Source organism: Vombatus ursinus, unplaced genomic scaffold, assembly GCF_900497805.2.
Source record: "Vombatus ursinus unplaced genomic scaffold, bare-nosed wombat genome assembly UNPS02014786.1, whole genome shotgun sequence".
NCBI classification, from domain to species: domain Eukaryota; kingdom Metazoa; phylum Chordata; class Mammalia; order Diprotodontia; family Vombatidae; genus Vombatus; species Vombatus ursinus.
The window spans coordinates 19,602,243-19,617,204 of NW_020954564.1; the positions used below are offsets into that span (position 1 = coordinate 19,602,243).

Consider the following 14,962-nt stretch of genomic DNA (forward strand, 5'->3'; position numbering starts at 1 on the left):
ATCCTTCATACCCAATGGTCTGACAGATGTGACTATGACTGCTGAAACACTGTCAGTGATCACTGAAAGTTTGTGGAGATTGGGAGAAATACTACAAAACTGGAATAGGGCAAATGTCCCAGATTTCAAAAAAGGGGAGAGAATAGCATCTGCAAACTAGAGGCCAAGAAACTGGATGTGGATTCTTACCAAAATTGTGGAATGTATTATATTGAAAGAATGGTTAGTGAACATCTAAAACAGGAAATCATGATCACAAAGAATTGACATGGTTTCATCAAGAAATAATTTAATTTCCCTTTGTCATGTTAAGACTAGTAAATGACAGAAATGTCATAAGATATAATTTACCTACATGTCTGCAAAATATTTGACAAAGTCTATAATACTATTCTTGTATAAAAGATAAATATAGACTAGACAATAGTTCTGGTTAGGTGAATTTAAATGTGGTTAGTCAGGCACAAAGAGTGATCACTAATGGTTTAATGTCACCTAGGAAGATCTCCAAAGGAGGGTCCCAAGAATATGTACTTAGACCTGTACTAGTTACCCTTTTTATCAATGACTTGGATAAAGATGACAATGACAAAATTATCAAACTTGTAGATTACTAAAAATTAGAAGGGACTGTTATACACAATGACAGTCAGAATCTAAAAAACTATTGACAGGTCAGATGAAATATAAAAGGGATAAATGTGAAGTTTTACCCTTGGATTTGAAAAAAAAATAGCATCACAAGTACAAAATGGGGAAGGTATGGTTGAACAGCAGTTTGAAAAAAATGTAAAGGCTTTAGTGGGGGAAAAAATGTGAGGTATGCTTCAACCATATAATATAATAGCCAAAAAAGTTAATGCTGTCTTAGGTTACATTATTAGAGAAAACAGTATCCAGGAGTAAGGAGGTAATAGTCTCACCACTACATTCTGTCCCAATCAGAACACTTGTCGTAGACAATTTTGTTAAATTTTAGGCACTACATTTTAAGAACACTGAGAAGCTGGAGAAGGAAAACAGGATGGTGAAAAGTCTTGAGTCTGTGGCATATGAGGATTAGAGAGAAGAACTGGAAATGTTTAACCCAGAAAAGACAAGATTTCGAGGAAAAAAATGATAGCTCTGTTCAAAAAATCTGAAGGCTATTATGTGGAAGAATTAGACTTGTTGCCTATAAACACCTAGAAAATTATAGCTTGGCCCCTGGAGAGCAAAACTAGGAATAACGTTAAAAAAAAAAATGCAAAGAGGCAAACTGACAATAAGGAAAAACTTCCTAACAACAAAAACCATCCAGAAATGGAAAGAGCTACCTCAGAAAGTAGTAGGTTTCCCCCTCACTGAAGTTCTTCAAGCAAAGGCTGAATGACCATTTGCTCAGTATGTTTTAGAGGGACTCCTTGTTCAAGTATGTACTGTTCTAGATGGTTGGAGGTCCCCTTTCAACTCTGAGATTCTGTGAAGTTATTTACCTGTTGATGTGGATGGCTGTGCCCCATCATCACTGCCATTACTGATGTTTTTAGATGCCTGTTCTGCCTGCTTTGGCCCCACTTTTTCAGGGGCATCTCCAACAACTTCAAATTCCACATCTTTCTCTAGATCGTCACTGTAAAAAAGTTACATTTTAAAATAAAGGTAACAAATTGTCTTTTTACAATAAACTCTATGGTATGGTTGAGAAATGGGGCAGATTGGGGTAATCAAAGCTTATCAAATGTTCTATTATTATACCCATATTATTAATTTTGAGAATTAAAATATAATAAAATATAAATAATCAAACTATACTGAGAATAAATTAAAGATTCTTTGGCAATTCAGAAGGCACACAAAATTCCTGGATCTTTATAAGCAGGAGGTTGCACATATTGGTTATAAATAATAGCTCACATTTCTATAGTATTGACATTTATTTTTCCTTAAAAAAAAAAACCCTGCTTAATAAGTAGTTCATATGATTTATAGGCACCATAAAAAATCATTGTCATCCTATTAAATCCTTTACTTTAAACTTCCTGGTACTATGTTGAAAAATTCAAATCCCAGGTAGTTGTGATATCAAAGACAAGAAACCAATCAGAAACAATTTAGTGAGATTTCTTCTACCCCTTCCTACAAAACCTCTGGCTCTCAGCTGCATCCTGAGCTACTAGGCCCAGCCATCCCAGCCATTATGACAAGCTACTAGCCTCTTACAGGATAACTAGCCCTCTCCCCTCCCGCACACTCTAGTGCTCTTTTCAATGTAGTAAGCTACTCTAATGCTGTTCTTTATTATTTTTTTGGGGGGGGGGGTTAGGCAATTGGGATTAAATGACTTGCCCAGGGTCACACAACTAGTAAGTGTTATGTGTCTGAGGCTGGATTTGAACTCAGGTCCTCCTGAATCCAAGGCCAGTGCTCTATCCACTTGTTCTTTATTATATTAACGATATAATTACAAGCGAGGGTAACCCAAGGTGAACAAACAAGTGGGGTTAAAAAAATTTTTTGTCTTTTGACAATCCTGCAAACACCCATGTTTCTTACTTCTAGTAAATTTACATTCAAAAAGCAATGAAACCCTAAGTTGATCCCAATAACCAAAACCTGTATAATTCATATTTTTACCATAATGAAAATAAATTTCTAAGTAAAAATGTTATTTCCCAAAGCACTATATAAACATGAGCTATTATTAGTTGAGTTTTTTATTTGTTTGTTTGCTAGTTTGTTTTTGCTAAGGCAAAGACCTACATAAATTGAAATTTTGGCTAACACTCTCTGGTCAGATTATTCCAAGAAAAAAGAAGCTTTTCTGAATACTAATAATCTACTTTGGTATGACTGTTTCCCTTTACTTACTTAAAATAGTTATAAAAGACATCCGTTTACACTTCTGGATCCCAAAATTTCTATGATGTTTGCATCATGAAATCAGTAGCTATCTTAGGCACAAGTGTACTAGGGTTTTATGAGAACAATGAGATTTAAGGAAAGAAAACAACCTTTTTACTTTTTAAATATTTTTCATTTTAGAGTAATAAAAATTCCTACCTATGGAGGACATTGATCAATAATGTATAATCCTGTAGGAAATCATCTGCTTGAAGCCTGCTGCCATTTCTAATTCCAAATTCTGACAACTTCTTATGATTATTAGCTAGAAAATTGATAGAATTTAAATTATAAAAATGATCCTCCTACAACAATGAATTACATCTTAAACTGTACCCTATTAAAGATGATAAAATTCAGTCTATACTTAACCCCTTAACACCTAATTGACAACACCATCTGAATAGTGACTACCCCTTTTACTGGACCTCTGCAAAGAGCCAAGACAACCTTACATTTCAAAGAGAATTCATTCTCTTGACTTAGTATCTACAGAATACAAGCTGAAGGGATGAGCAGCACTGAGCCACTTTTTCACAATCCCCATTTTAACCACAACCCTAAGATTAGTAATAAAGTATTCATCGATGAGAATGAGCAAATTGTGGTCCAGGCAGGGTTTACATCTGCAACTCTGGCTTCATTAGTTTTATCTCCTATTAGGACAGCCAGACCAAGCACAGCTCCTCATCACATACAACCAATCATCCAAACTACACTTCTTGGTAAGTCAATGCTGCTGAGACTTTCAACACTAAAACAGGATTTCTGTTAATTATAAAGAAACCTTGCAGTTTTTTCTGCATCCCAATGCCTAGTACAACATTGTACTCAAAGCAAGTCCTCAGATACTTGTTGAAAAAAAGAATACTGCCTAACAATGCCTCCAAATAAATAAGGAAAGCTAATGTATACAGTGAATACCTTCTGTTTCTCCCTCTTCTGAAGATATGAGGATGGTTCCTTTGCCATCTTCAATCTGTACATCTGGAGCTACCATAGCAAATTTTTCTTTCACTATCTAAAAAGAAAAAAAGATTCATGCCACTAACATACTTTAAAATCAACAAAACCGCCTAGAATTATTTTCCAGTAGGGCTAGTTTCCTCCTCTCTTCCAATGTGGTATTTTAATTCTGCATCACATCAAATGTTTTAAACTTTAGTCATATAAAACAATTTAATTTTATAAATATAAAGCATTTAAATGTACTACTACACATTTCCTATCATGAGAACTATCATTTTTCTAAATCTAAGTCAGTCCCATTCTAAAATGTTCAATACTGTTATTCAATTTCAAGACACTGAAAACATTCTTAAAATGTGTCAACCTTTAAAATGAGAAAGCTGAGGCCCAGAAAAGCTAAGTGACTTGCCCAAGTAAGCAAAGGCAGGGTTTGAAACCAGAACCTCAGACTCCAAATCCAGTGCTTTTTTTAACTACCCCATTCTACATAGACAGATGACATGACCTGATCCCCAACATCAATAAAACAAGCAAGGCACTGAGTACTTTCTAGTAGTGGATAAAGGATATTTTCTGCCATACTGCCTTAACAAATACAGGTTAAACATTTAGGTTTTGATTCAAGAGAAACTCTCTCTTGTGGTTTGAAGACAATTATAGTGCAGTGCCTTTCTGGTTTTATACCTAGGGACTTAGGTCATGATTATAGCAATAATAAAGCAAAAGGGGAGTATGGGAAGTTTTTTTGAGGAGGGAAGGAAAAGTGCGATATCTTCGAAAAGTTTAATATACCAGTTAAAACAGAGGTTGCATTTGACAAACTTAGAAGTCAGGAAAAGAATTTTCATCATACTCACCTTATCCTGTAATGTAAGGACTGTAACTTTGTGGACATTCAGTTTCACTGTTACCTCAGGCTTGCTGGCACAAACATAACAATTAGGGTTGGGAGGATCCAATGCACAAGGCACAAGTAGTTTCTTTCTTGGATTGGGCTGTTTGTTCAAAAAGATCTTTGGGGAGCATACACAGACAGAAATTAGACAGAGAAGATATGACTCCAGAAATAAAACTTCAAAATCTTCTCTACTAACTCACCGTTCTACACTGATCAATTTTTCCTGACAAAATTTTCAAACCTTCCAAGACTATCAGCCCAGCAATCACCGCATTAGTAGTAGCTATTGCAGGAATGATATTTCCAGCCATAGCTGAAAAAATAAGGTAAATGTTTAAAAAAAAAACTTTTTTAAAAGTTTAAAGTCTATTTTAAAAAACAGAAATGGAAGTGACTTGACCCACAAGTAGAAGGAAAGTAAAGCTTACATTTGATATCAAATCTGCTCTTCATATTCATACTGAAAATATGCATCCTGAGGTTTGCTGCAGACGTAACAAAATCCATTGCTGATGGATCATCCTGACAATGATTCAAAAAAAAAAAAAAAATCTTTAAAAGGTACCCACCTTAAACACACTCAGAAAATGATAGCAACATTTTCTGGGTTTTTAAAATTATTTTAGCCAGGCCAAATTTTCCTTTCAGGATGATACTTTCATCTGTGTACACCATACATTTTATTCCTGAACATTTGTTCACAAAAACAAATGCTTGTTGTAAAAAATATCTATGATAACAACTTGTATTTACTTACAGATGATTCCCAAAGCATTTTCATCACAACGATCCTACAAATTAGATGGTACACATTATACCCATTTTATAACTATTGTGATACTTTAGAGCAAAGTCCTTTGTAGATATATATTTTTTTTAACTTTGACTTTTTTTTTTTTAGGCAACTGGGGTTAAGTGACTTGCCCGGGGTCACACAGCTAGTTAGTGTCAAGTATTTGGTCTGAGGCCACATTTGAACTCAGATCCTCCTGACTTCAGGGCCGGTGCTCTACCTAGTTGCCCCTATTTTTTAAAATTGTGTCTGACTCTTCGTGACCTAATTTGGGGTTTTCTTGGCAAAGATATTGAAATGATTTGCCATTTCCTTCTCCAAATCATTTTGCAAATGAGGAAACTGAGGCAAATAGGGTTAAATGACTTGCCCAGGGTCACACATCTATTAAATGTCTGAGGTCACATTTGAATTCAGATCCTCCTGACTCCAGGCCCAGCACTCTATCCACTGCACCATCTAGCTGCCCAATCATTTTTAATCATCATTAATTTGCATTCAAGAAGAAATCTGATTATAACAATGAAACATCCAAAGAAAATCGGATAAAATTTCTCGAACATCATAAGTATGATTTATTAACATTTAAAATGACTCCCTTACAAATTCCCAATAAGGCTAATTTAACTTCTCAAAAGAATAGCACTAGAATTAAAACATATACTCAATATATAAATAGTTACCACATTTTCTCAACTAACCTTGTCCCATATGAGTTCAGCTCCATCACCTTTTTCAGCCAGGTGAACTCTCAAGGTTTCAATACTCTTTGAAAAAAGACGTGCATAGCTCTTGACATCCAGAACCTGTTGGTCTTTTAAACCTATCGTGGATTCATTTTGTTGATCTGCTGCATTTATTTCTTCAAATGGAGGGAAAAATAGTATTAGCTTGGGTATAAAGGGCTTTTCTTTATCAAACATCAACATTAGCACCCTTACCATCTTTTGTACTGATTAAACAAAAGCAATCCTTGATCAATAAGAACATCAGTACCAAAACAGAAAACAATAGAGTTTTTAGTGAAGAAATCACAAGGAATAAAGTAGATGGATTTAATTATATTAAAAATCAATTTGATTATAACAAATGTAACCAAGATAAAAATACTTATTTGGGGAAAATATTTCCAGGACCCATAATATAAAAAGTAAACATTTAAAATCTATAAAATTATAAATATTTAAGGATAATTCTCCCAAATCAATCATTACTGGATAAAGGTTCAAATATACATATTGAAAGAATTTACAAGTATGAAACATATATTGCTAAAACAATCGTTTGAAAAATGATCAATCTCATTAATCTTCAGAGGAATGCAAAATCAAGCAGCTGTGATATGTATCACTGCATACCTATCAAACTGGAAAAAATAAATGATTAAAACCCAATTTTCAAAGATTTAACGGAATTGCAAATTGATAAAAAAAAAATCTTTTTTGAGGGAAATAAGAAAACACACAAAGATAATTATATACTTTGTTCCTCTCATCCCTTTATTGTGAAGAAGTCCTAAGAGCATCATTTTAAAGATATAAAAAGATCTGTTCAAAACTACATCTAAGCAGTATTATTTGTAATAGCAAAAGAACTGAAAATGACGTAAATGCCTATTAGTTAATGAACAGCTGAATAAACTATGGTATATTAACATAACAGAATGACATTTAAAAGCCATAAATATGAAGAATATTTGTGAAATTCTGAAAGATTTATAGAAAGTTATTCATATTAATAAAGCAGAAACAGAAGAGCAATAATTCATGCTGGCTATGACTACACTTCAATATTTTATGGATCTATGACTTTATCAAAGTAGCAGATCCCAACCCCACTGTGAATTAATCAGTCTTCAAGAACTTCTTTGGCCAAAATAATTCATCAGTCAAGCAAATCTGGTAATGAGGCTCTACAAATATAGGCAGGCTAGTCCTTGGACAACAGAAACACATTCTATTACTAGGCTGTACTCAAAACATTTTCAAATTGGTAGGATCTGATAGTTGTGTACTATGCTAGCATAACCTCTGAAAATTCAGGACACCAAAGCTATATAAAAGGAAAAATGTATTAAAATGCCATCATCTTTCCAATCACTGTGATTTACAAACTCAGAGTCATCCTCAACTCCTTCCACTCTTTCACCTCACATATCTAATTAGCTGCCAAGTCTTGTCATGTGTCTTACAACTATCCACTTCTCTCCACTCACAAGGGAAAACACAGGCCTGTCAAAGGCCTTCAAAACTTCTCACCTGGACCACTGCCAACAGCATCTTAAATAGTTTTTCTGCCTCAAGGTTTTCCCTACTCCACCCAGCTGCCAAAATGAAAATTTAGGTGATTTGTGCTCTTTTCTGAAGGCAAGTGAATAAACGGCAAAGAAGAATATAAAGAATATAAAATAAACTTATAAAAAGTGCTAGAAAGGTACTCTCCAGGTAAATAATATAGCCATTTGAAAGTTAGGTTAAAAAGAAAATAAGGATTAAAAGATAGTAGCAAATACAAACCTCAACAACCAAACTCTCCTCAGCCAAAGCAGAACAATGAAAAGCTAGTTAGGGGAGACAAGCTCAAGAATGAACATATGTCAGAAAAGTCATTATTGAGGACAGGGAGAGAACTACTTCCCTGTAAGCAGCTGTGGTCACTATACAAAAAAAAAAATCAGTCAGTATCAGTGGCATTAAAGATATGTGCAAGACAAAAAAATACTACAGAGTAAGTCACCACATACAACTTCTCAACTCTATCCTTGGTTAGAACATAAAACACCAGACAAGCATTTTAAAATAATCCAAGTACAACAATAAACATAATAATCAACTAATAAAAATTCTTTAGGTGACAAACTGAAATGTGTCTTCACATTCATACTTCATACTTCAAAAGGTCAATGCACTGAGATTTGTAAAAACCAAAAAAGAAAACTATCAAGTATACAAAAGTTGAATTGCATTTTCTATTCTACTACTTTTTTATGTAGGTAGTATAATAGTTAGTAATACCTAACATTTATTACTACGTGTATACATACATACTACACTATGCTTGGCACTTTAGAATTATCTCATTTGATTCTCACAACAACCTTGGAAGGTAGGTGCTGTTATTATCCTCATTTTTTTACGGAGAAGGAAATTGAGGCAAACAGGTTATTAAGTGACTTGCACAGGGTCACAAAGCTAAGGAGTGTCTGAGGCTGGATTTGAACTCAGTCCTTCCTGACTTCAGGACTGATGCTCTCCCTACCAAGCAACCCAGCTACCTAATAGAGAGCCAACAATAGAAAAACAAACATTATTGCCATTACATCAGCAGAGGACATGCCCTGGATAAGAGGCCCTTTTTGGAGGAGAGGGAAAAGGGAAGAAAGGATAGGATGGGATAGGTATTAGATAATTTATGTCAAGACATTTAAAAGAATTCAAAGTATAAAGCTAAATTCAACTGAAAAGTTAAAAGTAAACATAAACAAACCCAAAAAAATTAACAATCAGCTAGTATCCCTGAAATCCTAAATGTTTGCAACAGTTCTTCCTCAGCTCAATTAAAAAAAAGTTCTCTGCAGATGAAATCAGTAGAATTTCCTTTGGGTTTCCTTAAGCTACTGTATTTACAATCAGGTTTACACTAAGGATTTCTACTAGTCTATGAATTTGGAACACTCTCATCTCTGGTATAATAGTAATAATGCTTTTTTAAAATAACATTATCTTAAATCTAAAAAAGCAACCAGACACATATTCAAAATAGCAAAAATGTTTTAGGTAAAAATAAATTAAATGCCCAACAAATCTGTACAGTAACTGAACAGAATTACAATACAACATAATAGAATGATTGGCTCCAGCCATGCTCCAGATAAATATCTGTCTGATGAGGAATGATGTTCAACACTTCAGTCTGTTGGTTCTTCCAACAGGACCAATCCAAAACTTTCAGGAATCCCTTACCCATCATAAAGTACAAAATAAAGAAGTTTCAAGAAAACTGGGAACTGATTCTTATTGGGACCCTAGGTAGGGTGGTGTTTTTATCTATTTAAAAAAATAAAAAGGAAAAGATGTTCTCCTTGCTCAAAATAGCTTGCTTGAATCATTCACTCTCAACATTCTGAAGAGCTTATCTTTGACAACAGAGGATATGAGTAGTTACTACGTAAATACCACTTATTATGGAAACAGAAAAGTTTCTGATAATATTTTAGAAACATTTTCTTGCTTGAATAGACTATGCTATTCCAGAAATCTGACTTCTTTGGTCACTGGCAGACACTAAGTCAATGGAAGGCAGAAAAAGAAGCCCCACTGTATAAAAGTGTCCAGCAAAACAAAACAAACAGGAGATCCAGTCAAATAAGGGAGCTATATATATATATATTTTAAGTGGGAATGGAGGGTTTAAAGTAGGTACTCACAAGATCTGTACAAATTACCTTGACTCTGTACTTCAGTCCAGTCTAATGGCACAGGAGGCTTCCTTTTCCTCCACAGTTTATCCATTGTCAATAAGTATCTTATATCATCCTTGAAAAGCTTAAAAAAAAAGAGACAAAATCGAATGTAATAATCCCTTAAGTGCACATGCTAGCAAGTGATATATGTAATTCATTTAAATATTCAACAAATACTAAGCACCTACTATGTTCAGGGACAAGTAAATGCATTCAATATTGGAAATGCATTAAATATTGTACCATGATAATGATTTTGAGTTAGAGACATGTCATATACTAAAAAACATGGTGCTAGAATGATTATCTACTATAAATAGTTTTAAAAAAACAATGAGCCTACCATTGATTTGCAAAAGGCTTAATACATACATAAATGCATAAATAATACACACATAATACATAAATACATAAATAAATGTAAGTGAATATTACCGCCCCATAAAACAACAGAGAATACAGAGAAGCATGGAAAGAATTAGAAACTGAATAAAGAAACAAACCCAAGAAAATTATGTAGACAAGAAAGCAAATAGAACAAAAAAACCTAAATTGAATACTATAATATTAATGACAAAGGGTGACCCTGGCAAAAAGCTGAGAAAATGAAAAACTCTTCCCTTTTTTCAGAGGTAGGGAAGTATAAAGGGAGACTATTGCATGTACTTTCAGATTGATGCATTGGTGGATTTTGTTGAATGATTTTTTTCCCCCAAAGGATGGTTTGCTGGGCAGAAAAGTAGGAAGAGATTAAAGTGATACAAAAACAAACCAAAAGTAATAATTTCTTGAATAAGCCTAAACTAATTAAGCACACAAATTAGCCAGTCAATAAATGTTTTTAAGTATCATGTGCCAGAACCTGTACTAAGCATTAGGAATAGAAAGAAACACAAAATACAGTCTTACTCTCAAGGGACTTCCTTCTAATGAGGGAGACCACACACACCTATATACAAACAAGTTACATACAGGATAAATTGGAAATAATCAACAGACAGAAGGCACCAGAATTAAAAGGGATCAGGAGATGCTTCTTGAAACTGGGATTTTAGCTGGGATCTAAAGGAAGCCTAAGGAAAACAGGAAGGAGAAATGAGGAAAGAGAATAACCCAAGCCTGGGGACAGCCAATCAAAATGCCTGGAGTTGGGAGATGAAGAAAGTTGTGCAACAAAAAGCAAGGAGGGCAGGGTCACTGTACTTCAGAGTACACGGAGGGAAGAGGGAGAGTGGGGGAAGAAGTTAAGATGTAAGAACATTAGGGGGAGGAAGGGGGGAGAGAACTAGGTTATGAAGGACTTTAAATGTCAAATAAGATTTTTATATTTGATCCAGGAGGCAACAGGGAGGCACTAAAGTTTATTAAGCAGGATGAGTGACATAGTCAGACTTGTGCTTTAGGAAAATCACTAACAATTCAGTGGAAGATAGACTGGAGTAGAAAGATCTGAGGGTAGAAGACCAACCAGCAGACTATTTCAATAGTCCAGGCACAAGGAGATGAGGGCCTGCACCAGGGTGGTAGAAGAAAGAATACATAGTATTCAAGAAATGTTAAAAAGGTAAAACTGACAGGTCTTAACAACAGATTGGATATGGGGGATGAGAGAAAGTAAAGAGTTAAAGATGACACCTAAATTGCATGCCTAGGTGACAAGGAGAATGGTGGTGGTAACGGTAATAGGAAATTAGAAAGAGGGGAGGATTTAGGGAATAAATAGTTGTTTTATAAATATCGATTTTAAGATGTTTACAGGACATCCAACTCAAGATATCCAAAAAGTAGCTGAAGAAATGAGAATGCAGGTCAAAAGATACTAATGAGTAAGCAGATTTGAGAATCATTAACACAGAAACAATAATTGAATCTATAGGAGCTGATGAGATAACCAAGTGAAATAGTGTAGAAGGAGAAGTAGACAAGGACAAAAGCCCTGTGGGATATCCATAGTTAGTAGGTGTAACTTGGATGAAGAGCCAGCAAAGGAGACTGAGAAATAGTCAGACAAGCAGGGAGAAAACCAAGAGAGTAGGTCCTGAAAACCTAAAGAAAATATTGAAGGAAAAAGGGTGATCCACAATGTCAAAAGTCAAAGACTGCAGAGAGGTTAAGTAAGATGGAGCCTGAGAAAAGGTCATTAGATTTGGCAACCAGGAAAAAGTGGTAACTTTGGAGGCATTGGTTGAATTTTTGGTTGAATGATGAAGAAAGAAGCCAGACTGTAGTGAGTAACTCCCTGAGTGAAAGAAAAGGAAGTGGAGGCATCCATTCAAGACAGCCTTCTCAAGGAGTTTAGTCACAAAGGGAAGGAGAAAGATGAGAATGATTAACAGAGATGGATGAATCAAGTGAGGGTTTTTTGAGGAGGGGGAGAAATGGTCATGTCTGTGGTCCACAGGGAAGCAGGCAATAGACAGGGAGAGACTGAAAATAAGAGAACTGGGATAACAGAGGGGGCAACCTGTCGAAGAAGACAGTATGGAATGGCATCATTTGTGCATTTATAGAAGTCTGTCTTAGCAAGAGGTCACCTCTTCATGAAAGACAAGAGTAAAGGAGGAGATAAATGGCAAAGATGTGGAAAAAAGCAGAGGAAAACTCTTGGAGAATGGTCTCAATTTTTTAGTAAAATATGAAGCAAGTTTTTTAGCTGAGAAGGAAGGGGAAAGGACGAGGGAGAGCCATCGGAGATCTGAAGAGAGCTGAAAAGGTCTGGGAAAAACTCTTGCAGTGGGGAAGGCAGTGAGTTAATTGAGAGGTATAAAAGGATTGCCTTGCAGCATTAAGGGTCCTGTTGAGGTTATGTAACATAAATTCATAATGGACCTGTCAGTATGGTTTCATGATTTTTCTCTACCTTTGTTCAGCAGCACATAGATAGGATGAAAGGTAGCAGATGGTGGGAGTGATCCAAGGCTAAGGATTGGCAGGACATGTTTGGTGATATAATAAGGCAAGGGACACAAAAAGACGGTAGAGCTAAACGGGTTCACCAAGGGGTCAAGACGGGTTCACCAAGGGAAGAGTGAAGTCAGTGCAGAAGTAATGGCCTAGTAGAGAACTGGGGAGCTGAAGCACTGGAAGTCACAATGGGAACAAAAAACAGGGTTTGGGGTTGCAAGGCAGAGGGAGAATATGAATAACAATACATTGTGATCATATAAGGGAATTTCAGAGTTCACGAACATGGAATTAGCACATATGTGGGCAATTCCAAGATGGAGGCGATGACAACCTTTGTTATGTGGCTGAGGTGGGATGGAGGAATACATCTTGGTAATTAAGTTGAAGAACTATGACATTAGGGTACTTGAAAGAGTATTAATATGTTGAAGTCCCCCAGTATGATGGCAGGAGGTAGAGAGATGAGAAAAACTGTGAGCCAAGCACTCAACTCACTGAGGAAAGAAAGGAAATGTCCTGGAGATTGGCAGACAACAACTAGCAGAATTTTGGGTAGTAGGGTTGCAGTGAATGAACTTCAAGAGTTGACAGTTTACTGAGTGATGGTGGTAAAAGGAAAACCTAGAAGTAGCAGTGAGAAGTAAGGAGTATTCCAACAACTCCACCCTGACCAGTAAGTCAATGACTAATGACTGAAAGTAAAATCAGTGCTAGAAAAGGCAGCAATGGAAGCCATCATCAGGAATCAGCCAGGGGGCAGCTAGGTAGCTCAATGGACAAAGCACCAGACCTGGAGTCGGGAGGACCTGAGTTCAAATCCAGCCTCAGACACTTGACACTTAGTAATGTGTGACCCTGGGCAAGTCACTTAATCCCACTGCCTAGCAAAAAAAAAAAAAAAAAGGAAGCAGCCAGGTCTCAGTGAGAGCCAAAAGACTAGATGTGAGAAAGGAAAAGATTTAAGACAAAAACAAGTTTTTTGCCTATGGAGCAGGATTCCAGAGAGCATGGAAGAGGTGAGTACCTAAGGGGGGAAGGGGGATGTGGGGAGAGGAGTGAGAAATATAAATAAGGAACAGAACAGTAAGGAATGGTGAATGAGGTTTGAATTATGACCTCAAGTTGTAAAGAATCACTGGAATGGGCAGGGTATTAATGGGGGGAGTTTGTTAATCATTAAGAATTTAGATTTTCCTTATGTTGCAGATATAAATATATTTAAATAAGCAATAGTCCCCTTATATCCTAAAACATTTAGTTTTAGAAGGAATTCTGTAGTTTCTACTATTTTTCCACCTCTCAATATTATAGAAATTATATGAAAAAATACCTTTTGCTGGATCCCACCAAAAGGTTTCCTAACAGACTACCTATTAACAGTAACTATCCTATTATTAAGAATTTTTTAAATTACCCACCTAAATGAGAAAATCACCTTAGTAGCAGTTGAAACTTTTCTATCAAACTAGATAATGACCTTTAGAAAGTCATTAATTCAAATTCTGCCTCTGGGCATTTTTCACGGCTGGAATGTTCTCCCTCCTCATTTTTCCATCCTTATCTTCCCTGAATTCTTAGCTAAAATCTCTTCTATAGGATGCCTTTTCCATCCTCTTAATTCTAGTGCCTTCTCTCTTATTAATGATTTCCTATTTATCCTGTATATAGCTTGTTTGTACATATTTGTTTGCTTGTTTCTCCCATAAGATTTTGAGTTCCTCACAATCTTTGTACCCCCAGAATTTAACACGGTCCCTGGAACATAAAAGGTGCTTAATAAATGCTTAATGATTGACTTAGATACTTACTAATGTCTGAACCTGGGTATGACCCTGGGTAAGTCATTAAACTTTTGAAGGAATTCAAAAGAAATAGAACTCAATCGCTTATACCACTCTGCTATTTGAGAGAGCAAATCTCACCTTAGTGAAGAGTTTAACTGGATCATATCCAGTTGATTTAGCCCATTCCTTAGTGGAAATACGTTTGATATCACCGTCATCATTAGATGCTCTTGCTCTGGCTTCAGCTTCTGCTGGTTCCCCTGCAA

The 14,962-nt window shown here is 35.6% G+C and overlaps 1 protein-coding gene across 1 annotated transcript in view; it reads right to left on the reverse strand.

The window, feature by feature from the left end:
• Nucleotides 1-14,962, reverse strand: part of LOC114047303 (SUMO-activating enzyme subunit 2) — a 32,735-nt gene that overhangs the window by 2,736 nt on the left and 15,037 nt on the right. Inside the window, exons 8-16 of the mRNA XM_027868072.1 lie at nt 14,835-14,956; nt 9,988-10,087; nt 6,245-6,405; nt 5,179-5,272; nt 4,951-5,063; nt 4,710-4,865; nt 3,808-3,904; nt 3,043-3,148; nt 1,476-1,612 (exon numbers count right to left, since the gene is read on the reverse strand). Of these exons, the coding sequence (XP_027723873.1) occupies nt 1,476-1,612; nt 3,043-3,148; nt 3,808-3,904; nt 4,710-4,865; nt 4,951-5,063; nt 5,179-5,272; nt 6,245-6,405; nt 9,988-10,087; nt 14,835-14,956 (1,086 nt within the window). The remainder of the gene's footprint in view (nt 1-1,475; nt 1,613-3,042; nt 3,149-3,807; nt 3,905-4,709; nt 4,866-4,950; nt 5,064-5,178; nt 5,273-6,244; nt 6,406-9,987; nt 10,088-14,834; nt 14,957-14,962) is intronic.